The sequence below is a fragment of the Rhopilema esculentum genome, chromosome 11 (genome assembly GCF_057945365.1).
Source record: "Rhopilema esculentum isolate cy_ngs chromosome 11, ASM5794536v1, whole genome shotgun sequence".
In the NCBI taxonomy this organism is placed as follows: domain Eukaryota; kingdom Metazoa; phylum Cnidaria; class Scyphozoa; order Rhizostomeae; family Rhizostomatidae; genus Rhopilema; species Rhopilema esculentum.
Genome location: NC_142825.1, coordinates 3,379,617 through 3,405,022, shown reverse-complemented (window position 1 = coordinate 3,405,022; position 25,406 = coordinate 3,379,617). Strand labels below are relative to the sequence as shown.

At 36.9% G+C, this 25,406-nt stretch overlaps 2 protein-coding genes across 2 annotated transcripts; both read left to right on the top strand.

The window, feature by feature from the left end:
- The first annotated feature begins 1,975 nt into the window (after positions 1-1,975).
- On the top strand, positions 1,976-14,107 carry LOC135693116 (uncharacterized). Its single transcript, XM_065211502.2, has 8 exons — positions 1,976-2,173; positions 4,172-4,545; positions 4,691-5,084; positions 8,942-9,008; positions 11,216-11,300; positions 11,550-11,629; positions 12,038-12,134; positions 12,495-14,107. The coding sequence occupies exons 1-8, from the start codon at positions 2,101-2,103 to the stop codon at positions 12,642-12,644; spliced, it is 1,320 nt and encodes a 439-aa protein (XP_065067574.2). The 5' UTR covers positions 1,976-2,100; the 3' UTR covers positions 12,645-14,107.
- Positions 14,108-16,250: 2,143 nt separating this feature from the next.
- LOC135693117 (GPN-loop GTPase 3) lies at positions 16,251-24,313 on the top strand. The gene is made up of 8 exons (XM_065211503.2): positions 16,251-16,402; positions 17,444-17,552; positions 19,322-19,409; positions 20,484-20,563; positions 20,669-20,909; positions 21,365-21,458; positions 21,788-21,916; positions 22,167-24,313. Exons 1-8 carry the CDS (start codon positions 16,355-16,357, stop codon positions 22,200-22,202), a joined length of 825 nt encoding a protein of 274 aa, XP_065067575.2. The 5' UTR covers positions 16,251-16,354; the 3' UTR covers positions 22,203-24,313.
- The last annotated feature ends 1,093 nt before the right edge of the window (positions 24,314-25,406 follow it).

Genomic DNA, 25,406 nt, shown 5'->3' with positions numbered 1-25,406 from the left:
GGGCCCTAGTGTCTGTGATGAGAGTATTGATGGAAGGTCACTCTTTATGCTTGAGTTTTTTTATACTGAACTGTACTCAGACACCGCGGAGCAGGGGGGCTAGGGGGCCTTAGGCCCCCACTTTTTGCAAAAAGTGCCAAATATTAAAAGTATCAAACTACCAGAAAAGTATCAAACTACCAGAAAAGCCTCTTTTTATACGGTTTTAGCCCCCCCTCCACTTTTTTTAGACCCCCCACTTTTCTCAACGCTCCGCGGTGCCTGACTGTACTGAAGGCGAATTGATTCACTGCAACAGATCTGCTTCAACAACTGATCTGCTCATATGTTGGGATGTATAGTCGTTATAGATGTGGCAACAGAACAAACCTGATATACAGGAGGGCGCTAAGAATAGCTTACAACAGGCTAGCCTGCGTCGCAGACCATATTCTGAAGGAGAATAATTCTCCTTCAGAATATGGTCTGCGAAGCAGGCTAACAACAGGCACGAATCCTCTTTCGAAGACCTGCAGACCAACCACAGTGCATTTTGCGCACATATAATTTGAGGATTTCTCAAACTTTATATATTGTAGGGATAACTTATTTCTCGTTAAAAACTAATATAGTATTTAATTTCAATGCCATTAGGGGTCTAGAAAAAACTAAATTAGCAAGCACCTTAAATAACGATACAATGAAAATACAAATGACAGCTTGCAGCTGTTTATCATGCACTCCCAACATTCATGGAACAAACAGCATTTTGATTATGCTCTAAATGAAATACACTATGAAACAATACCGAAATACACTACTCGAAAATAGCCTGTACTTTAGTTTAGAAACTAGGATAATTCAGGTGCATTTCTTACATTGCTTGGGGGAGGAGGGGATTTCTATAGGCGTGAATTTGAAATATAATTGACTGATACTTCTTGAGTGCTCCACCCAGGTCCTATTGATTTTGGCAAGCATTTCACCTCAATGTCAACCTTTTTTATCTTCCTGATCTAACTTAGACTAAGAACTTCGGCATAAATACTTGCTTTCCCCAAAGATCTGTACATATACAAGATTATACTGTTTTTGTTGGTTTTGTTTATTAGTATACCACCAACACCAACATCAAACAAAGAATAAAACAGCATCAGATTGCAAGAACACAGAAGAGCTAGCCACAAAGTGAAATGGAACCCAATTGGCATAGGGCAGACAACGTGGGCCTTTTAAATGTTAGTGATTGTAAAAGTATGCCTAAAATAGTTTTCTCCTGGTGAACTTTCGTCTAAACTCATTACCAAACTTTAATTGCACGTTTATAGTGCGATGATGGTCCTGCGGTCTGAAATCGCTCCACGACAAAGACACGACTCCCATGTGCTTCTTCTCGATGTCTAAAATTTATGAGCTATTTTGCTTGATAGCCGCCCATTTGTCTTGCAAATGAACTAATTTTGACGTATTACTATTGATTCAGGATTGCAAATGGGTGCACGCCTAGGATGCCAGCGAAATAGGCATCCTGGCATTTGTGTCAACGTGGTGTCACGGAATGTGTGGTGGGTTATCAGAAGCCTCGGGTCACCCCCATTCTGATAGAAACTCCCCTTTAAAACCAGAAAGCAAAATTATGTTTCAGGAAACTGGGTGATTAGAAATAACTAATATATAAGTTTTTATATTGAAGAATTTGATTAACATTTATTTTACATTGTCTTGTTCTGAGCCATATGCCTGAATATGAATCGTTCTTTGATGACAAGAAGCATTCGACACATGTCAAGGTAATCAGGACAGAATTCAATAGCTCAATTATCTCAATCGGTTTCACAGCCAAGATTGATTGTCAGAGTACGGAAAACCCCACGATCCCTTCCTTGAACATTGAATGGGTGTATTCGTTACTATGAGAAACTTCTTCCTCTTTCACTTGCTGTTGTTTCTCAAAGAACCATCTGCTCCCTTGAAGAGCCAATCAATGCAACTGACAAGGTCACGTGGTATGACTATTTTATCACATCAAAACTGCAAGTTGCTCTGCTAATATGTAAAGAGGAAAATCATTAAGTTTATCGCTAGCATTGCTCTCTATGGCCAAGACAATATTTCATTGGGATGGATAAATTGTTGCTCGTGTTCACAATATTATTGTCTTGTGTTTTGAGTGGCTGTATTCCGTTCAACGAAGGTGAGTTCCCACTTCGTTATACTGGCCTAGCCGCCCATCGATGCTGTCTTTTGATCTCAGTGGCTTTGATTTATTTGTCTTTTATCGATTGCATGAGCTATTTCGTTCTCATGATTTAAAAGTAACGAAGTATAAGGAATGAAAGACTTGTTAGCTATAGTTAGACTCTTCCGCCGGAATTTGATTTGTGATCAGTATGGAATATGTTGACCCAAGGCTTCCATGGGTATCAGATTGTTTTCGTACGTGGAATTCAAGTTATTGGTTTTTGAAAAACTCTGGGTTATTATAATGGAAGCAAATAGTTGAAAGTTTAGATTTTATTCCAGACCTGTAAGATTTCAGCTGAGGATTGTTTTTCTCCCGGTGCTGCATTCCTTCAAAGATTTAATGATTTGTTACACGGCCAAATGTACCATCCTGCACAATAGGGACTCTGAATGTGATATGCTAAGTAGTTTGGAAATATTTCTCGGAATATCCCTGTAACTGCCGGCCAATTTAAGTGTGATCTGCCACAAACCTTTGGTTATTGCACACAGGCGAAGCAGCTGCATTTCCAGGATACTGCACACATTCTCCTAGATTATAGCTTTGCTCCCCATTTTATCTTTATTGTTTCTCAATTTTTGAAAGAAAAAGCTTGTTGTTTTTCTCCAGGAGTACGTAACAAAAATCCTCACCCCAGTTGCTTGGTACAAACCAAAGAGATAGTTGTTTGGCACATACTTTTTATCTATTTGCTTGCTGCTGACAAGCAACATTATTTACATTGATGCACAATGAGCAAATTAGACTGGCTATCCTCAATTCTGAACCAGCTTGTTGGTTATCTTTTGTGTTGTAATACTGAACTGAAGTGAGCCTCAAGACTTTTGCTTAATCAAGGATAGGGCAATTTCCAGAAAAGATATGAAAACAGCTTGTCAACTTTTTGGCACATTTATTTTTGTTGCACAAAAGCATGCTGAAATTACAAACTGCATGTTATTTTTTATAGGAAATCTGCAGGTTTAAAGATATTGTAAGTCAAACCAAGACATTTCTCCAAGAACTTGAAATTTCAAGAACAGAGCATATTTTTCTGAAATATTGATAACTTGATGTTGAATTATATGGCTGTAAAGGAACTGATTCTAGGACTAATAGTTTCTCATCTTCATCAATTATTAATGAAAATTATCAATTTTTGACAGATGTTCACTTCATCACCTGCTCACATTTGTGGGTCACAGATTCAGTCTTGTTGTTCTCTTAGAAAGAGCATAAGATTTTGATAAATAGATTCTGTTTTTAGATTTAATGTTCAGAATTAATATAATAAAAAGCATGGTGGATCCTAGATTTTTCTGCAATTTTTTGTAGGAGAGCATTTATTACGGCAGCTGTGACATCCAAACATCTCATTTTTCCTTTCAAGTTATCAATAATAAATTTCAGTCTGTTGTTTGTCATATATGTATTCAAGTATCCATTAGCAATTTCTTTCTTTGCATAGAATATAGAGGTTCTACTTAAGTGAAAAACCCTAATCATTTTACTATCTTTATAAGCACTTTATCTTACCAAAATTGTTACCTGTAGTTCCAAAATTGTTGAAATACATACAAACAAAAATCTGATAAATCCGAGAGGAAAACCAGAGAATTGTTCAAATGGAATTTATTAGATATTCATCCTGCGCTTTAAATGTTTGTTGTTTGATTTTGTTTCATGTTAAGATTCCTTTTAATTGTAATTTTTGGCGGGTGCTGAGGGATAGGCAATGGGCACAAGGCAAACATTCATAAAAGCAGTTTTTAACTAGTTGCAATGGGCACAGGGCCAACTTCAAAGTAAACATGCTATGTAAAGAAGCCTATTATTCTTAGTGGAAGCCTATCATTTAGCCTATCCATGAATTTGAATTAATAGACGATTTTTAATAACCTTCTTGCTAACTGGATTTAATCCAAACTCAAGTCATTTTTGCCAGATGTTTTTATTTTGTTTTTGCAGATGATTGGCCAAACAGAGATAGGGAGTCATCAAGCTACCTTGATTACATCAAAGCAAGAGAACAAGCATATGAAGATGCCTTGCGCTTGAGAGATTCATTCCATTATAACCAGGAAAGGTATCTAGGTCCAGAGGATGACGATGATGAGTCTGATGATTATGATGATGAAGACTCCAATGGCAGAAGGAGTTCAGATGCTGAGGAAAATGATGAACTTGGCAGACGAGACAGAGCAAAGGGCAGAAGAAATTCTAAAAGAATTGAAAGATTGAAGCAAGAAATAAATGATAGAAATAGCCCAAATCATATAGCAAATGATAAACAAAAAAATGCACAAGGGGTGTCGGCAGAAGATAAAATTTCAATTAAAAAGGTGTTTTCATTTTTTTTAGATTTTAATCTGCTTTCTTATTTCAATATAAATATGTTGACAATTATATTCTAAATCATTCACCATTCCAATCATTTTTAAAATTAGTTCTTTGTGTTCTAACAAACGTTTTGAATTTCTGTTTTAGCGCAAGGATTACATAAATTTAAGCAAGAAAAAGAAGGTGAAATCAAAGAAAAAGGCAAATAAAAAAGATTCGCTGAGAACAGATATAAAAAGTAGCAAGGATGAAACAAGGAAAGATGAAAATTATGAAGCGAAAGAAAATACTGCAAACAGAAAAGATGAAATTGAGAAAACAACAAAAGTGCATGCAACTTTAGATGAAGCTAGTGAATCGTTAAGTTACACTGATAGCAGGAAACACAACGACATGGTAGATAATAAAGGAGAAGAGTCTGATGACCCAGGACAGAGCTCATCAGTTAATAATTCAGCAACTAAGCCACCACCTGTACCTCCACCCCAAAAGATATCAAGCAAAAAGAACACAAAAAAGCTGGATAAAGCATTATTCATTGGTGAGTGTATTATAAGCCTAAATTTCATTTGTCTCTATTTGTTGCTTCTTCAAATTTTAGTAAAGCATCCTTTTCTGTTATTGTTTCTATTTGTAAACTTTTGTGATTGAAAGAAGAACAATTTGGTGTATATATGAATATATAAACAGAAATAAAGACAACAAATAACTGGTTCCAAGCACAAGATGATTTCACTTTTCTGAATTGTTTAGATTGAGCCAGGTCCCCTTAAGCATGTGAGGAGAGCTTGGAAGGAGCAGGGGGCTATGGCTCTCCTCAAATGGCCATTCTTGAGCAAATCATAACAAAACAAAAATCAAGCCTAGTATATGTAATTCTTACTAATACCACAGATAACATGGAAGTTTAAAACTAATGACTCAAGCATAATTTTAATTCTTAATATTGTGTTGTGACTTGGGCGGGACATAGGTCCGTACCACAGAGAGACAAATGCTTTCTAACAAGAAGATTTATATATGATGATTATAAGTAATTATTTATACTCAAGAGAGAGAACCTCTCTCCATGCCTCGTGCATCTAACTCTAATCAATACTGGCGACGGGAAAGCATAATGCGAAGAGATGCCGGAAATGCCAAATATGGTAAGACCATCTCACCATGTGTCCCGGAGCCCTGGACCCAATTGGAGGTTTTCTGTCTCCTTCGCAATATATTGCAACCAATATAAAAAACAGCAAGCCAAAGCTTAAAAAGGGATCTATTGGTCATTTTTTTAATGCTGTATGGTATGTTGTAAACAACAGATTCATTGGGCCCCTATACCTTTATACAAAGCTCTATATAGATCTAAAAAACTCTCTTTGAAAATTATTAAGACTTTGAAAATCACCTGTTTGTAAAAGTAAAATAAAGTGTATAATCTATGATAAAGTCCAATAGGACACTTAATTTCATTCCCTGCATCAGTTATTATTTAATTTATATCTTATGTTCTAGTAAACTAAAACTTTTGGTCTGACACTCTTCAGAGTTTAAAACGTCAGAACATAGATCAAAAACTCTACGCTAGGAAATTTATATCCCCAGTTGTGTATCGAAATAGGCCAATCAGAAAACTTTCCTAGCGTAGAGTTTCCGATCTATGTTCTGACGTTTTAAACTCTGAAGAGTGTCAGACAAAAAGCTTCAGTTTACTAAATGTTTGCTTTTTTCAAAGCCATTTACAAGTTTTGTACCACCAAAAGATTATCTTATGTTCTCTAATTTTACTTTTAGTCTTCAATTCCTCTGTTTTGCTTGTTTTTCCTCCCCTATTCAAAAAAGTGGCCGTCTTTCCTTTTTCAAAATGATAACTCCATTGCCAATTATTCATTTAGTAATTTAAATAAATAAGGGACAGCAAATAAATTGCTGGGGGTGCAAAACTCAACATCCAGGTCCTAATGTGAGAAACTGAATTCTTTTACCTATATAATATAGTTCCTATGTAGTATATATCTAAACTCTTCATCAAGTTGCAGCGACATACAACCTGTTGACAGTAACTGGGAATTAATTTGGTTTTGCGCCCACACTCTGATCTACAGTAGTCACATAAGCAGGAACAATTTTAGATTTGAATACCATCTGCGACAAACAGCTCATGCGCGTTGTTGGCAATTTATCTACGGTGAGCCTAGAATAGCTCCATTTGCGGTTTTAACTAACTATAAAATTTTGGCACCAAGTAGACTGGAAAACAGCGAATATTCGTCTTTTTTGAGGCTATTAGCATGTTTTCCATGTGGAAAGCAAGCGTCAAGTTGACTTGTTCAATTTGCTTTGCTGTTGACTGTTTTCATCATCTGCTTTATGTTTGCATATGCACCAGTCGAGAATTTCTCAGAATAACATCTGTCAGATTTCGCATCTGCCCATGATCTTTGTCTAGAGATGTAGCAACGCAATATTAACCTCTGAGCGTCTTTATTTCTGATCAGCGGCACTGTGGCTTGAAGGCAGAGGGATCTCGTTTCTAGCCCTTATCATCCCCCAAAAACCCTCGCTGCACCGCCGTTTCTGTGTTGATCTATGATTCGGTATAAACCTCAACATCTTCTTGTGCTTTTGCGATCTTTGATGGTTTAATGGCTGTCAGTCTAGTAGCAGTGTGCATATGAAATGTTTCTGGTATGCCCTGCTTTCTGAAATGAAAGCTTATAAAATGTTTCTGGTATGCCCTGTATTCTGAAATGAAGGCTTTAATGTCAACCTTTATGTAGCTGGGGTTTTCAGTGAACGCCAGCTAAGGAATCTAAGGTATGGTTTCCATGCAATAACCGGTATTCTTCGATGAGCATAAAAATTTGCACTTCTGAAAAGTTGTAGCATGCGCGGCATTGTCATAGCAACACATGATGTCGACGAAACATTGAAGATTTTCTCAATCATAATATTGTTAACAGGTAGTCTTTTGTTAAAGGCAGAGCGCTCAATCTTTTTGGATCCTTTTGTGAGCTCTTTTCGCAGATTTTCGGCTCTATTCTTCGTTATTTGAAGTAATCGCAATATTTACTATTTGTCAGTCAACAGAAGCTATGATATAATGGAAAGATCCCTGCACATGTAGCCTTTTGAGAAGTACTTTAATTTCAAATTGATGAAGTTGATTCGCTTTGTGAGCACTGTATAACAAATATTGTTAATCTTCCATTGGGCGTCGAGTTCTGCTGCTTGAGAAAATGACATACGAATTGCAAATAAGAATTGTTCTGAACTAAGACAAACAGGTGAAATTGTTATTGAAGAAATGAATGACAAGGAGAGTTTCAATGTATTTCGGATCACTTTGCTGTTACTGGACGAGTTTTTGGCAAACGTTTTCAGTTTCGGAAGTAAGTATTTTTATTGTGTGACAATGCTCTCTCAGACGTTCTCTTCCAATATAAATTGGTCTCTCAGAACTAAAGCCAGGCCAGTTTGAGCTACTGACTTCAACTTAAAAGTGCTAATAAGGAATTCAATGGCATTCCATAATCCTTTCTTAAAAAGAAAACCGGAGACCAGAAACAACATTGGCGTGCGCAGAATTGATCATGGCCTAAACCAAAGCTTTCTCGATGTCATAAAGGCAGTAAAGAATTTCATAAGGGTGTCAACCATATGGGTGTTCTATTTACAAGTTGAAAGAACTATTTTTCTAGGCCGGCAATAATGAGTCCAGGCTTCATCAATATTGCTACTATTTTGAAAGATGTCATTTTGAATGTTTTGTCATCGTAATTCATTATGTTGCGATCCTAGTGTACTTTTTGTTCAACTACAGCTCAATGTGTTTCAGTCGATAGGATTTAGAAATGTCAAGTCTGAAGGGTTATTTAGAAATAATGCTTGTTTTTCTTGACATAGTCCCTTCAAGGGTTATTCCCCGATGCTGTCTGACTCTTGCAGTTCTAAGAGTCATTGTGAAATAATGAAACAAAAAACGTTGACAAAAACGACAAATTGCCCTCGTAGAGGGTGTTACTTATTAAATTTGATAAACGAAGATTTTTGGAGCTTGTTCAATGAATTCCATACATGCCTTTACTTAGTTAGGTTAAGTATCAAGCCCCAAACCAATCAGTGCCCGGTTCGCTAAGTGTCACATGCAAAAAGCGATTGCTTTGTCACCCTGTGTATCTTATCGTCGTTCGAAAAAGCTCCTTATCTTCTTTCTATCTTTCTATCTATCTATCTATCTTTTTTTCTTTCTTTCTATCTTCCTTTCTTTCTATATTTCTTTCTTCACCCTGTTTAGCTGAGACATCGAATGACTTACTTTGCAAACATTATTTCCTTTTTGTATCATTGTACAATTACATAACAATTTTTCCATTTTCCAACCTTGTAATTAACTTCTTTTTTTATTAGTGGTCGTTGCTGCGTGCAGTGTAGCTGGTGTAGCAGGACTCATTTTAGCTGGATACTGCTGGTACAGGTAAGTTTGTCACGATTTTCTGTTCCTTTAACTATTGTACTAAACAATGTTTGAGATTCGCCTGATTCAAGGCCCTCTTTTTTCATCGGATTGCAATAATATCAAAAAGAAAAACATAAAACAGTACTGTAATCGTCCGAATAAGCGCCCCTCTCAAATAAGCGCCCCTCTCAAATAAGCGCCCCCTTGTTCTAGGGTGGGCGCTTATTCGAATTTTCGAAATTCGCGGAAAAAATCGATTGAAAAATTCTATATCTCGCATGGAGAGAAGGGAAGACCTTGAAAATGAAAGAATAACACTTTTTCTTTGACAATTGTTATTCTTTTTTGTTTTTCTTATCAGGAAACTTCTTAATTTCACCATGCACTATATCAATATTAAGTATCTTCTTCTCCTCTAACTTCTCTCGCATAATGTAAGCAAATCGTTTGTCTTTGGTTGTTGCTTTGTATTTGGCTGGTACGACCAAGCCGATTTCTCTTTTTTCTTTTTCCGAGAACTGATGCCTCCAAGTAGTCTTCATCATCTCTAGTTGTTAGAAAATAATTTAAAAGTTGTGAAATTTCAATCGGTACATGTCCAACTAGAGCATCGTTACCATCTGTCCTTTTGTAAACACCTAAAGCATACTTGTCAAAAGTTAACGCTTCATCTCTCGGGTCTGGTTTACAATTGAGTTTCTCTCCAATCAATGGCGTCCAGCAATCTTGATATTTTGTAGAGTACTAACAATTAATTGTTTATCGGGTATTTACGTGTATAATTTGAAAAGGAGAGCTGATTTTCAATCCCCTTTTTAAAGGAATATTTTATAAGCGCCCCTTTCGAATAAGCGCCCATCTCAAATAAGCGCCCATCTCGAATAAGCGCCCCCCTTAAAAGCAGAAAAATTAAATAAGCTCCCGGGTCCTTATTCGAACGATTACGGTATATATGTTATTACCCTCGACTTCGCAAAGACCGATTCTTCAAAACACAAACCTGGGAACACTGTGGAGGGATGCTTATAAACTCGTTATTTTTATTATGTCACCAAAGAGATCGAAAATAGAAGGAAGAACAAATGAACTATTGCTTTTTTTAACAAAACCCCGTTGCACCCTTTGTGTGGGGGATTCGCTCCGAATACTGCATTCACTACATCTTGTGACAGGATTTGATATTTTTTTTTTTGCCCAGCTTCCAAAAGTATTTTTAGGACACTGAAAAGATCTGCTTATTGATAAATGTCCTGGTCCTTCCACTCGATGTAACCACACTTTGTGATTCCTATGCCTGGAATTACAGAAAGCTGGCGACCCTCACCACTCTAAGTGAAAGTTTAGTCCTAGCAGGAACTCAAACCCCAGACCTTTGAGCCTGTAGTCTGCGACCCTAACCGCGGAACCATTCTCACATCTTCACGTTGTAACAGGGGGTTTGCAGGCAACTGCCAAGAAACAACTGCCACTGAAACCTGAACCAGAAGCAGTTTGATTGCGTTTGCCTTCTAGGGAAAGCTCTACACAATTTCAGCATTGCGATTAGTGGTTCCCTAGATTACGGCTAGTTTAAAGCTCGATTTACTGGTGCTCAAGATGTCTCAGTAAATGACAATGTTTGGCAAGACATCTGTTTCATAAGGAGTCCCAGCTCGACCTTTGAGACACAGCTTCATATGGTCGAAGCTAAAATAAGAAACTGTTTATTGTGTCCCTTGACTTCAAAAATCTGTCTTTGTATCTGAATTTACTGTGCAATTTTGTCAATACCTTTTATTGGCCGACCAACCTAATAAAAGTTGAAACGCCGCGCAATATTCCATCCGGTTTTTTACACAACAAAATGCAGTGGATCCTTGATTTTACGATCACTAGCAACCAGAGCTTGTTGCATTAAAATCCTGTGGGAAGCTGCAACAAAATCTCGGCTGCGTTAACAGAATCAGAAGAACTGACAAAACCTTTTGAATCCTGCTTGCATAGCCACCTGTTTCTTGTGTTGACAGTACACTCGAACTAGCCAGTTCATTGTACAGCAGGTTGAGCGACTCTTTGATTAGAGAATTTTATCGAGCAGAGATGTGATTGTGTTTTGCCTGAAGACTTTTTCTGTTGTAATTCACGTTCGAGTGCGCCCGACAGAACAAAACTGTCATGCCAAGCAAACACGGTTTGTTTAGAAAATACTCCTTCTTGTTTTCAAGCTTCTGTTGCTTTTCATTCAGATTGCGAAACGAGCAAGAAGACGTCCCGGAAGAAGATACAAAAAAGTATGTGAAGAAAAAAAAGAAGAACAGAAAGCCAGAACTGGTAAGTTTATTGTGAATTGATAAACCACCATGATGCTGGGCATTATACAGAAGACATTTTTCTCCCTACACGCTGTTGGATTACTTCAATGTTATGAAAGGCTTTTCATGAAACATGTTGTCTCTTTTTGCTATTTTTCAAATGAAGCATCTGGAAAAAGTACAGCAATTTGTATTGATTTTGCTGTTATTTAGACACACAGTAGGCCTTAGTGACTTGTTATTCATTATTTTTTCCTGCCATTTCCAGACAAATGATGAGAAATTAGCAAAAAGTGCCGAAGTATTTCATTACATGCACACCAAGAAGCAACTGGCTGCAATGGAGAAGTGAGTGTACTTGTCCCGGCCTGAATCAATAATACATTGCCTTGATTTCTCGCGAGATGATGTTGTTTGTCGCTTTCTAGAAATTGCTTTTGTTTGCCTTTTGTCAAGGAGATTTTTATCACATTGTCAGCCACATAGCTAGTGATTCTTGTAGAAAGTACAGATAATTATTGATACTTCACACAGTCGGCTGTACACCGGTTTCACTCCATATTCGGACTCGCCAATACGGCTAGACTGAATGAGGACCTAAAGTTGACCTAGGGCCAGGAATAGGCTGTCAGTGGATTGCAATGCATGTGAGAGGTAATGGTTCTATCACGATCACAGAATCACTTAATGATCACAGAATCAAATAAAATTGCCCTGTTCTCGAGCTGTTTCATTTAAATGTCTTTTTCTTGTCAGGTCTGGTACCGATAAAAAAGCAAGCGTTGTTGATGACAGTGACAGTTCAGAAGAGGAAAGTGACAACACGGTTTATGAATGCCCTGGACTTGCACCGGTACGAGTCTTATTTTTTTTATCACCAAATCAAACACCATCTTGAGTTTAGTTTCGACTGAAGTGCTTGTATTCACGTTTCTGTTTTGCAATGAGAATTATATTTTCCTAAAGTTTATGGATATTTTTGTGTAAAAAAGTGTTGGGGCTGTAACCTTATTAATGTTTCGTTATTATTTAGATGAGGAAAGAAGCCATCTTGGCCAAATGCCTATATTAAATATATTTTATGGTCCCTATGAAAACGTCATTGCATTTTCTTCGTACAGCACTTTATAAACAAAATCATAGCCACAGTACGTAAGGTACCTTTCATTTTTCCAGTGAACTTTCTTCTCTATTTCTGTATCATTTTCCGCAGCCTGGGGACATGAAGGTCATCAACCCGCTATTCAGCGACACTGAAAGAGAACATAGTGACGTCAGAAGTGATGGAAGTCACGTGTCCAGCCCTACAAGAGAATTATCTCCTCCGAAAAAAGAGCAGAAGGAAGATTTATCTTCAAAGTAAACGAATCAGGCACAAAAATGCGAATAATGTTGGCTAAATTAGAAAATTATTTAATTTTTAACAGGCAATATCATGCTAGGTTTTGATTACAAATGAAAAGATTATTTAACATCTTTAAGTATTTAGCTGAAGTCAGACCGCGTCCGTCAGGTTGAGTTAGGGCCTTAGCTTTCAAAGCAACCAAAGAAAAAAACTTCATTTTCATTTAGGGTCTGCACCACAAAGCGCCCCCCCCCCCTCTACTCACGAAAAGGTTGCGTTATAAATCATGGTTGTATATTGAAAATTTTATAGTAGTGTTCATATTTGAATCAGGGGTATTTTTTAGTTTTTTTTACAGATTTGGTTACAGCGTTGTTTTTTTCATTTTACCTTCGAATAAGATAGATGTAAAACACCAAAATATGATCGGTGCAGTAAAACCTCTATGAGCGGACGCATCGTCAAAAACGGACATATATTCTTTATAGCAGTCTTTGTAAACAACCGCCAGATCATGGAATCCTGTCTTTAACGGACAATAAATCTACTTCAAATGTGTTGGCTTTATCAAGGTTTTACTATACTGTGAAAAAGAGTAGGTGGGTGGGTTGAAATCCAATAGAAATAAACTCTCGAAATATTTGTGGTTTTTATTTACTAATGCGAAATGCCCGGATTATCGAATCTTATACAAAGTGTTACTACAAGCTGAAAATCGTATTAGTCGTCGCAAGTATTACTTAATGGTGGCATCACCAACAATTTATCAAAATGGTTCTCACGATTAGCGGACCCCGTGCCAATTCCGAATTCTACAACAAATTGGCAAATAATTGTACCCCAGATTTCTTTCTTTCTGTCAAAGGTTTGTATACGTTCTCCCCATCCCCCTCTAAAGCAGAAACCTATATACTGCTGATAATATTCTGGTCCCACGTGTCTCTGTATATACCCTATAGTAAGTTTTTCCAGTATTATATGCTTGCTCTATAATCATACTGTTTACTGCCGTTCAATTTGCAGGCATGTTTGTATGCGAGTTTGAGAATTCCCCCCTTTTTAATTCCTTTATGTATTGAAATGTTTTCTTCAACATTTCCCTTGTAAGATCCCAACCTTGTTTACGAATACATTTAAACCATGAAACTGTTGTGTGGATAAAATCAATTAAGAGATTACCAATACAGCTGCTGGATGTTATGAAGTAACAATGTTGCGTCTGTAAATTCACATTATTACGTAGTCTTGGTAAATTATTATTGCCTGAATATATGAACCTTCTTTACGTTCAGTCTATGTTCATTTTCGTGAATGATTTGCCCTAGTGTTTGCCAGGCCATTTCAGTGACCTATAGCAAATCATTGGCCGTTATGAATAACACATAAATTAATTGCTCACTAACGCATCTGTAATTTTTTTCTCCTTGGGTAATTATCTTACTTAGAGGTTGCAATGTACATCTACCAACAATATTATGATAGCTCTCTGTCTCTTTGTTTCTCTCTCGTACCAACCCAGATATTTTTATTGGATACATTTAACGCCAAATCACAGTCAGATTTCAGATCACTTCATGTGGAACTTGCTTTAGACTTGACGCGACTTCATAAGATATAGCCTGCGTCACAGACCAAAAACTTCCGTGACGCAGGCTACCTAAGATGTGACCCTGATATGTAGTTTCCTTTTCTAACAAATTTTGTTAAGATTAGTTTCAATTCCCAGAGATGGTAATTTTGAACTGCCATAAAGAAGAGCTATTGTGTCCAATGGCGTAGCTTGACCTTCAAGACTAGGGGATGGAGGGTCGTAAGTAGTAAAATTTACCGACCAAGACATTACCGAAAACCTGGGATCTTTTGCACCAACTGAAGATTTTCTGACAAACTCGTGAACATTTTTTTAAATTTTTTTATCTATATAACTGTTTAAAACACAAAAACAAATTACAATATTTTTTGCCGTTCACAGCAGAAATAGACATTACGTCATCTGGTTCTTGCTATGAACAGCACTTAACAATTACTTTAAATGCAATAACACTTTGGGAACTATGGCACCATTTCATTTGGCAGGAGCTTGCATAGAGCTGGCGATTAAGGGCGTTGGAAGATAAAATAGGCTAAAGTAAGTGAGTTGATAAAGGAAGCTATACATTGGATTATTTATGTTGATGCCATGATTCACAAAGAGCTTATTTTGACCAAAACCAAAAAAGATAAAAGTTCGCTAACGGTCAAGTTTTTACTTCAGTTAATTCTGTTAGTTGCTTTAATATATGCTACGGATGCATCTAAAATCATTCGTTTGTCAGTTTCATTAAATTTTGGGCTACCGTAAAGAAGCAAATTAAGTAAGGCTTTTGAATCGATTTTGTTTAAATCCAGTTTTGAGAGGTATTGGCCAAGGAAATCATTGCGCATAGGAGCAAACAGAGGGCAGTGCAAGAAGAAGTGCTCATTATCCTCAATTCCAGTATCACAAACGCACATTGCGCTTGGGTACTGAAAATTGTGGCGAAATTTATGCTCATTTAATATGTTAAATTCAAGTCTAGGCATTGTCCGTTGTTTTAGGATATCGAATACTCCAAACAAGGATTTTTAACCGTCTTATCAAAGTAAGTAATTTTCGTTTGAACTCGTGAAAAATTGGGGGTCACACCCTCCTACACTCCACCACCCCCCCTCCCGCTAGCTACGCCCCTGATTGTGTCGTAAGCAAGCTTTTCAACTGCCGATGTCAGATTAGAAAGCGAGTAATTCACATATACTACCCAGAGTCTGGAAAACCTGCTGGATGTAAGGTCAAAAACCCTGAAAAATACCAAGCCACACTAAAACCTCGCATTTTGTCCAAGGAAGGTTTCTAAACCCTGAACACCATTCTGGGCTCTGATATCAGAAATTTTTTTAGATTACTGATAACTACTAGTATAATGTATCTAGTTTATCGATACTTAGTAGATATGGAGCTGTTATAACTTTGATGTTAAGGACTGAACTGTTCTAAGTTGCTACTCAAGTTTCACAGTCAAAATCAAACAACGGAAATTAATCCTGGGGCCAAAATTGTTTCTTTATGATTGTGGAACTACAATCCTTGACAAAAGCCCTGCGGCCAATGAAAGATTTTGATGAAATAAAGGTTTCCAGCTGTAAGATACAGAAATACCCCCCTCCCCCATAAAACAGTGTTGATCGAAAAGCCAATTACTTACCCTAGCTGATAAAGTTACACTGGATGAATTTAAAGCTTTGAAACAGTTGTTATTCAGCGTTGTTTCAAGGGGGAGAGTGGGATGCTACTGAAGTTATGCAAAATTGCTGTACCAAGAATTTTGGCGAGGATTGCATGTCTCTATTAAGCATTTATAGATGTGCAACTGGCCAGTTTGACGGGTTGATTGTAACTGTCAGGCAGTACACCAGAGAGAAAAATTGGTCCCAATTTGATCCTTTACTATAGAATCTATAAGGTTTGGGTAAAAAGTCTGTGAAGATATTCAAGATATGAAGATCAGCAATTTTTTTCAACAAGGTACAAAAATGATGGCAATTTGAAGATATCATCATAATTGAATGCGGAATCTTTGTAAATTGAAAGATTTACTCACAACATTTTCCACAAGTAATCTTGTTTGAAATCGAGGTTATACTTAATTTCACGTGCAAAATGGCGACAGAACGAAAAGAGATGCAGTTGGTTTGATTGCTATTTTATCGAGATGCCAAGGTACGGACAGCTCGTAATGGGTCCTGCAGGAAGCGGGAAGGTAATTAACTTCTTCTTTGTGCTCACAACTGGTGCACTCGCAGTTTTCTCTGTAGGCTGCAGCAGTTGATTCTTTGTTTATTAGGCCTTTTTTGATACAATACTTAGTCCAGACTGCAAAGTTTGGGTCTGCGCGGGGAACGCGTTGTAAATTTAGATTAATCCGCGCAGTTGGAACATGGACTTTTGTGTGAATTCCCCGCCTAGCCTAATCTCGAAATTTAAAAATGCTATTTAAAAATGAAATCCCGCAGCTTTTAACCTGTCATTTTGCAACATAATTTGTTCCGGCGCAAGCGTTAGTGACAGAATATAATTCCACGCGCACAAAAAATACTTTGCACTCTGGTACTCAGTCTGCATGCAGAGTATGGCAAGTACACACCCGACAGATATTTTTTCTAAAATTTCCCTGCACACTTGGTAAGGGTATGGCATTTCAAGGACTGGGTGCAGCGTGGGTGTTTCCCAATTGCTTATGAAAAAGGCAAACAAAGAATTTAAGTTTCCTCAAGGACGACATAATCTTGCATTGGTTTGATAAACGCCACCCTCTGATAGACGCCGCCCTCTATTGAACTCCACACCTGCAGCCAACCATTTGGAAAAAACGCCGCCCTCTATTGAACGCCGCATCTTGAAAAGCGCCTACTTTTCGAAAGCTATGGAAGATTTTTTCATAGACGAGGACAGACACCGGGGTATTGACATTCCTTGACATTTCCAGAACGTAAAGACATCTTTTGTGAACTTTAAAAATTTTTTCATACAATCTGTCTAAAGTCTGTTTTTATCTTTTTCATTGCACTTTTCTTGTCACTTTTTTCATTTGAGAAACTTTCACTTTCTATTGGATGCCCCCCTCTGATAAACGCCACCCTCTATTGAACGCGGCACCCAAAATTTCGAGTTTGCAATAAACCCCACAGCGTTCTTTAGAGGATATATGGTAATCAAAGTGCATACTTGAGATTTTGCTCTTACTCACCTGAGTTCTGTGCAGTGAGATTTTTTATTGAATGGTCTGTTTTCTTTGTTTTAGTCCACATACTGTAAAACTATTGTCGAGCACTGTGAGAATATGGGTAGAGCAGTGTATGTTATCAACCTCGACCCTGCAGCAGAGCAATTTAGTTATCCAGTTTTAGGAGGTGAATTTTTAAAATGATTTTGTTAATGGTTTTTTCCAGTAAGATGTTTTGTGTAAATTTTGCTGCCCATTGCAAAAATCAAATCTTGTAACCAGTGGCGAAGCCAGGTTTAATGGGATGGTCAGGCTCAAATACAATATGCCACGCCCTTTTTACCACGCCCAATAATAAAACGCCTACTTCTAATTTGTCAAAATTTATTCATGGTGGAACAATTTTCACAGATTATTCATGGTGGAACAAGGGAATAGGAACAATTTTCCAAAAAATTTAGTTCATTTTGTGAGCTACCAGCAGTAAGCGATGGTCAAAGAACTCTGTAGAAAATTCCATTAACATATTTTAATGTCAAAAGTCAACCAAAAGTATGTAGAATTTGCAGAATGCTTGACTTCTGATTATTTGCTAGAACAGCAATTTCGTCATTTAGCTTAGAAGGAATTTTGAATTTTTTTTAGAATGAAAGCAAGAAAATCACACAGAAATAATTTTCTTATTTTCATTACTTTCCCCCCCTGGCTCTCAACAGGAGTACACAAAAGAAACCTTTTGTTTGTGATGATTCATTAGCCAACAACTTACTATTCACACTGTTTAAGTTATTTCCACACATTAACTTAAATCAACAAAATAAATGTTATTGTGAATTTTAAAATTCAGTACACTGCAGTGTAACAACACATTTAGCTCTGCGTTAAACATGATAAGCCCATCAAGAAGGTCCAAACACCGTTAGAAAATTAATGCAATTCACTTTGATTGAGGGGCAAATTTCACCTTGATAAGCCTGACAGTTAGCAAATATATCAACAAAGTTCCTTTCCACATGACTGAGGTTCTTTGAGGGCCATTAAAACACAGTCGTTCATGGCATTCCTGTAGCAGTCATCTTACAATACCTCACTCTGCATCTTCTGAGTGCAACATGGACCTATCCTCCCGTTCTCCTCGATTGACAGCCTAACACCAAAAGGTTTCACAGTCAAATGAGCGAAAATAACTTGCACTGGAAATGCTTCCATGCCTTGACTTCCCTCTTTGCAAATTACAAAATTGAACCACGCTTCACCTCAGATTTGCGAGCCATAACAACTTTTTGACAAAATGTGCATTGAAGTGAATTCCAAAACAAGGTCAGGCCATTTCGAATGAGCCTGACCAAATTTATATTTTTGACTTAGGTATTATTTCTGCCAAATGCACAAGATTGTATTCCTAGCCAATAAAGTAAGACACTTGATTGTTTTCAAGACAGTGGCAAGAATTATTACCCTCAAACTCATTGTTTCCTTAGCAATTGGTCAGGTTATTCTGAAATAGCCTGACCAAAAAGATGTTATGGCGAAATATTCAGAAACAATGCGTCCACTTGAAACATGTGGCCAATCACCTAGCTCCATTGAGTGAAAACTATGACGTTGGTCTGGCGAATTTCATAAATAAAAGCACTCCACCGGAGATTAGCGAATATCTGAAGATGATAGAGAGAGACATAGAGAAGGAATATTTTTCTCTCTTAGAGTTATTTTTTCATTATGGGAAAACATATCACTGGAAATTGTTGGTCAGGCTCAGCCTGACCCGCCTGCCCTCTGGCTTCGCCACTGCTTGTAACAACTATGTTGATTAAATTCTAATTTTGATTCATCTTTAAATGTTAGATTTGTTTCAGATTATTAGGAATGTTAAGAACATTGCAACTTGTAAAGTTTCTGAGTGATCTGTTGTGAGCCTTACTGAGCAGATAATATTTCTGTTTGACATCATAGATGTTAGAGAACTTGTTGAACTTGAAGATGTCATGGAAGCGGAGGATTTAAAGCTTGGGCCAAATGGTGGGTTAGTGTTCTGTATGGAGTAAGTATTCTTAGTGAAACTTCTAACTTATCAAATGTCTTAATCTTGGTCTAAATTTTGCAACACACTTTTTTTGTATTTGTTTCTACCTAGTATTTAAAGGTAGTTTTTAGGACATTGAGAAGCTTATGCTTATCGAGCAGTGTCCTGGTCCTTCCTTTTGATGTGACCACACCTCGTGATTACTACGCCTGGAATAACAGAGAGCTGACGACTCTCCTCATTTAGAGTCAAAATTTGGTCATGCCCCAGGGACTCGAACCACAGATCCTTGGGTCTGTAGTCAGCATCCTAACAACTTAGCCATCCTCACACTTAGGTTTTGTGCGAGGATGGCTCAGTTTTTAGAGGATGGCTTAAGTGCAACACAACATTTGGATGCCCATGAATTTCTTGTGCATCCCTCTAATTTCTTGATAATACAGGATGCTTTTATGATTTTCGAAGGCCTGACTTTTGGAAGGGTATTTATGTAGTCCCCAGTCACGAAGATGTTCTGACAAAAAAACACTGACAGTAAAAATAAAAAAAATAAGAAAAGCACTTCCTCCTTCTGGAAGGGCAGTTGTGAAAACTTGTGGAGGAGCATGGTACTTCCTTGTAACCCCCAGTTTCTTCAAAAGTGACCAAATTTTTGTAAAAGGTATTTTTCTTGTTTTCAATGTCAGTATCAAAAGCTCCTTTTGAGACATGGATCCAAATATAACGGTGTGAAAATATAAGGTTTTTACACTTTTGTAACTTGGATTCAAATGCAAACCTCTTTGCTTTTCAATAAAATATACTTCAACAATCTCAATTTTATCTCGTGAAAGAGATAAAAGCTATATGCCAAGAATTCCTGAGATGTAATCAGTCTCAAATACTGGTAATGTGAACCTTCTGCACTAAGTTTTGTTTGAATTTACTGAAGCATTTTAATCATTCAAGCCTCTGTAACAAACAGATTAGTATCTTATTATCCCGATACTACTGATAATGATTCTTTCTCATATTATTTCAAAAATAAATTTGAGAATTCAAGAATGTAGAATTTTTGTTGTCTACCATTATATAACATATTATTTTTTGCAGATATCTTGTTGAGAATTTAGATTGGTTGGAAGAAAAACTTGGTGAAGCTGAAGATGATTATATTTTGTTTGACTGCCCAGGTATTAAAAGATTATTATATTCTTTATGTTCACAGTTGCAGTTTTAAAAAAGTCCTCAAACAAGACACAAATACTTTAATTCACCAAATCAACACTTTTTTCCAGGTCAAATAGAGTTATATACACACATCCCAGTAATGAGGCGGTTGGTTGACACTCTCCAGAACTGGGATTTCAGAATTTGTGGAATATTTCTCATTGACTCTCAATTCATTATCGACGGTCCTAAGTTTTTCTCTGGTGTTATGTCTGCTCTCTCGGCAATGGTCCAGTTGGAGGTGCCACATGTCAATATCATGAGTAAAATTGATTTGCTGGACAAAAATGCAAAGAGGGAACTCCAAAAGTGAGCTAACATTCTTTTCCTTGTAGGCTCGTTGCTAGTTGTTGTGGTCACGGGGGGTGTACAGGTCCCATTTGCCAACAATTAGGTGGACCATCCTTAATTTGACGACAAGTTTGAAAAAATTGACAAAGCAGCAAGCAATTATTTGACGTAGCAAGTATTTTGTCAATATCCAATAACTGTAGGTCTAGCAATATCAAATTGTACAAGGCCTTCATTATGATAACTTAGAGTGGCATTTCTAAGTTGTTTAGATAGGTTCTTAGTCAACTTTGACAGCAAAAAACTTTGATTCCCCGTCAAATTTTATTTCAATCGTCAAAATTATAAAATTGCAGATTTCTATCAGTATCAAGAAAATTATAAAGAAAGTTGAAAGACACAACAATGGCTAACTTTTTAATAATCTCAAGAACGAATATTTCTAGGTTTTATTTTATTTTCCTTTAATCCAGGTATTTGAATCCAGATGTAGATCTGATTCTTGATGAACTCAAATCTACCATGACCCCAAAACACAGAAAGCTTAACCATGCTATTGGGACACTGGTGAGTTTTGAAAACTTAGCTTTTGCTTTGAATTTACCTGATTTAAAAATTTCTTTTTTGATAATGAATCTATGTGAGTTGTTGTGATCCTCACTTCTTCCTTTAACAATTTCAGAAAATAATTGATCGAAAAGCTTACTTAATTCTTAAGAGTTCTTCATCTTTTATACTTCATGTGCACTTATTACAAACTTTCACAGCAAACCATATTGCTAATGCACAGGTTTCACATCTTTAGATACAGTGATTCAGTGTGTGATACTCAGACAAATTCCCTTCCTGGATATCTTGTGTTAATAAAAGTGGTGAGATTACCTTCTCTTTCTTAGATTGAAGATTACAGTCTGGTCAGTTTTTTACCCCTTGACATCATGGATGAAGAATCTGTCACGCTGCTGCTTGCAGAAATCGATAATGCAATCCAATATGGAGAAGGTGCCGACGTTAAAGAAACAAAGGTAAGACTTAGGAAAACTTAAGATTATGTGAAAAAGCCCAATATAATAGCAAAATCATATGGTCGGGGTATAAGTAGGATTTATACAGGAGAGGCTGGAAATCAAAGGGAGGTGGAAAGAGGCGAGTTGCAGGGGTAATGTCCTTGAAAGTTGTCAGTTTAGTCTATTTATGGTAAATATTCTTTAAATTTCAAGAATTTTTAAGTTTAAACACATTTTATCCATAAGTAAATTAAAATTCTCTTTGCAGGATAATGATGATGCAGATGAAGAGTTTGGATTTTAGGAATTGCAAAAATGACAACTGTTCGTCTCTCACTACATTCATACCATTTATCGTCCCAGTGTATGTATGTACCAGATGCTGGTCTAAGACTGTAATTTGGAACGATTTGTGCATCTTGGCTGTTCAATTGGATTGTAAAGTTACTGTTTTCAACTGTGTTTTCAAAAGAATACACATATTTTTTATAAGAAACTGCTAATAAAGAACTCTAGCAACCATTTCCTGAAGTTAAGTTTCCAGTCATTGAGTAGACAAAATAACCTCTCTGGGGATAAATGAGTGGTGTTGAAATAATGATTAAACACATACGCATCCAATGAATGCCTCTGGGCTTTGAAACCCCATAAATAAGATGCCTATATCCAACTTAAATGCCATGCAACCCCTGGTTTCTAGTGAATACCATTGCTTAAGAGCTTATGATACGAGAATGTCAAAGTAGTGTATGAAATTGGCTTTATTTAATCTACATGCCATTTATCATAATTGATGCCATTTATCGTATCCAGATTCCTTCGTGTGTGAACGCTATGAGCTTCTTTCGCCGATTTCCATGTTTTGTTTCTAGGGGTTGCAGAGCATCTCGTCCCTGAGACGGGGGCTACACAGGCACGAACTCGGCTACTACTTTTCGCGAACTTGCCGAAAGAGTCCCAGGGATGCCATGGTGACCGAGCAAGGGGGCCAAATAGATTTTATTTCTTGGGTTGTTAGCATTCAGCGCACAAAACTTCGGAAAAGTTTCGGACGCGAAAACTTTCAAAACCAGTTCTTATGCCCTGGCAAAACGACTAAACATTTCACTAAACATTTCACTCAACTTGTGTTTAGTGAAATTGATCGAAGTTTATTGAGGGTGGCAAAACGTGACTAAACTTTCCACTAAACTTCACTCAACTTGTTTAAACTGCGAGCAGTCTATGACGCTGTTGAGTTGTAGGGGATTTTGCATAGGAATTTGCTTTTGGTTCATTTTGTTGCATGCACAACCAAGCAGTGGATAAAAATATCGATTGCAACAAATGTTTAATTGGTGGCAAAACGACTAAACATTTGCTAAACAGCACTAAACAACACTAAACATTTTTGACCAGGATCAAACTTTGCTCAACTACACTCAACACGACCAAACAACACTAAACAGGGTGGCAAAACGACTAAACTTTTCACTAAACTTTTGGCTAAACAAAAGTTGAGTGAAATGTTTAGTCGTTTTGCCAGGGCTTTAGGATCGAAAACTTTGTTGTCCGAAATTTTCTTTATTTCAAAAATTTTATAGGCACAATAATCACTGTATAGATTGAGTTTATATATGAACTTTAAAAAGAATTTATTCCTTTTTTCTCCAAATGTCTTCGTGACTTAAATTAGCAGCTCATTGAAGAAAACCAGGAATGAAGAACACTTCCTTTTTTATTGTTTTTCGTAATAGTTATGATAATTAGAGTTAATTACAAATGACTTCAGGCTATGAAAGTCTTTCATTTGTTGAGTCATCTCCGCCATAAATTATGATAACATGAATGCTTTCCTGATCATCATCATCGTGATCATCGCAATTACCATCTTCAATCATTATTATTATTATGGAAGATTATCATTTCCACCCCCTCGACACTGCCGTCAATGGACTTGCTAACCAATTTTTGTTTAGCAAATTTACATATTACGTAATCGTTCACATAAACGTTATGGCTATTACAAATATTGCCGACTTTTGATTGCGTAATATGTGCATATTTCTTGTGCTGTCTCTCTCTTGAATAATAGTCCATTTTCTGTGGGCCATCAACTAGCCGTTGATAGTGAAAACTGCTCTAGGTATAATAAAGGACAATACTTTCTGAACGTCCTGTCCGTGGCGAGCTATTTTATTTCTATTCTACTTTATTCAACTAACAACTCATAGTCATCTTGCTTTTTGTACGTTATAACCAGGAGTTTCGTATCAAAAAGAAATTATGACTAACTGAAGCCAAAAATCATGTACAATTTTTGAAAATCTTTGTGCAGAAATTGTGGAGGATTGATGTCCTTATGTAAGAACCTTCTATAAAACTTAATGGAAAATTAAACCGGCTGTTTGGAAAAAAACTTGACCATTTCAAATTTACAACAAGCAATTAAAGTATTCCAATCTTTCTTCAAATTTAAAGAATTTTTGTCCCGGAATAGAGACTGTACTTTTTCTTAAGAAAATTGGTTATCCTTTTTACCATGTCTACGCACAGTTACTCATACAGAAGGAGCCTACAAAATCATCAAATTGCACAATAGGACGGCAAGATCTCTTAAAATCCATTTTTTCAAGAAATGTTATCAGATATCTTTCAGACAAGTCTACGGTTTTAAGCACATGTTCAATACCTGATCATGATTCCGCGTGCGGATGTACTGGCATCCTATCTTTTGTAAATGATTTGTAACTGTAGCGTAGAGGCAGGGGCAACATAGTCATTAGGCTAGCAGGTGCTGAGGCGTGTTTCTCTATTCAGTCCAACATAGAGTGCAGAAAAGTTTGGGATAACAGCATTCTTCCTCAAAAAGCCTCCAAAGATAATAGAGAATGGTTCGTAACAGCGACTTCTCTGGACAAAGAGCAATCAAGATATAAACTGCATTTGGAAGTAACGAGCTATGTGGCTGCAATCTCCATGTAGTACAACCAGGACCGAGCTACGCGAAGACCAAAATTTACACTAGACGTGCCATTTCGGAAAATACTGGATAAACGTGCCTATTCTACCTAGGGCCTAGAATATGGAATTGTCTTCAATCAGCAGCAAAATCAACATCTAATACCAACCCCTTCAAGCATAAGATAAAAGAGAGGTTTTTCCAAAACATAGTCAAAACAAAAAACAAAACAAAACAAAAAATTTTCCAAAAGAAAGATGGCATATATGTCTATTATCAAGGACCGGTCTGTAACTAATAACAGTAACAAATTCCTGTATCATACTTTTTCCCGTCGGCTCTTTTCCTGTTAAACCAACACCCCTAAGGGGACCATTATGGCAATAAGGTCCACGAAAAACAATAGAAGCTCCAAGGATACGCCCAAGCCACGCCCATTTTATATTGTTTTGTGAGGAAGGTTTGCCTTCTGGGATGTTTTTGTCTGGAGAAAGGTTAACAACTTTTCTGGACACTTTCCTATCACTGAAAATACTCCCTACCACCGAATAATACATACATACATAT

Excerpts from the sequence above, each read along its gene's own strand:
- LOC135693116 (XM_065211502.2), top strand. The coding sequence starts at position 2,101 with ATGGATAAATTGTTGCTCGTGTTCACAATATTATTGTCTTGTGTTTTG. Across the intron at positions 5,085-8,941 it reads GGATAAAGCATTATTCATTG|TGGTCGTTGCTGCGTGCAGT; the intron begins GTGAGTGTATTA and ends TTTTTTTATTAG. Across the intron at positions 11,301-11,549 it reads AGAACAGAAAGCCAGAACTG|ACAAATGATGAGAAATTAGC; the intron begins GTAAGTTTATTG and ends TGCCATTTCCAG.
- LOC135693117 (XM_065211503.2), top strand. The coding sequence starts at position 16,355 with ATGCCAAGGTACGGACAGCTCGTAATGGGTCCTGCAGGAAGCGGGAAG. Across the intron at positions 19,410-20,483 it reads GGGTTAGTGTTCTGTATGGA|ATATCTTGTTGAGAATTTAG; the intron begins GTAAGTATTCTT and ends TATTTTTTGCAG. Across the intron at positions 21,459-21,787 it reads ACCATGCTATTGGGACACTG|ATTGAAGATTACAGTCTGGT; the intron begins GTGAGTTTTGAA and ends TCTCTTTCTTAG.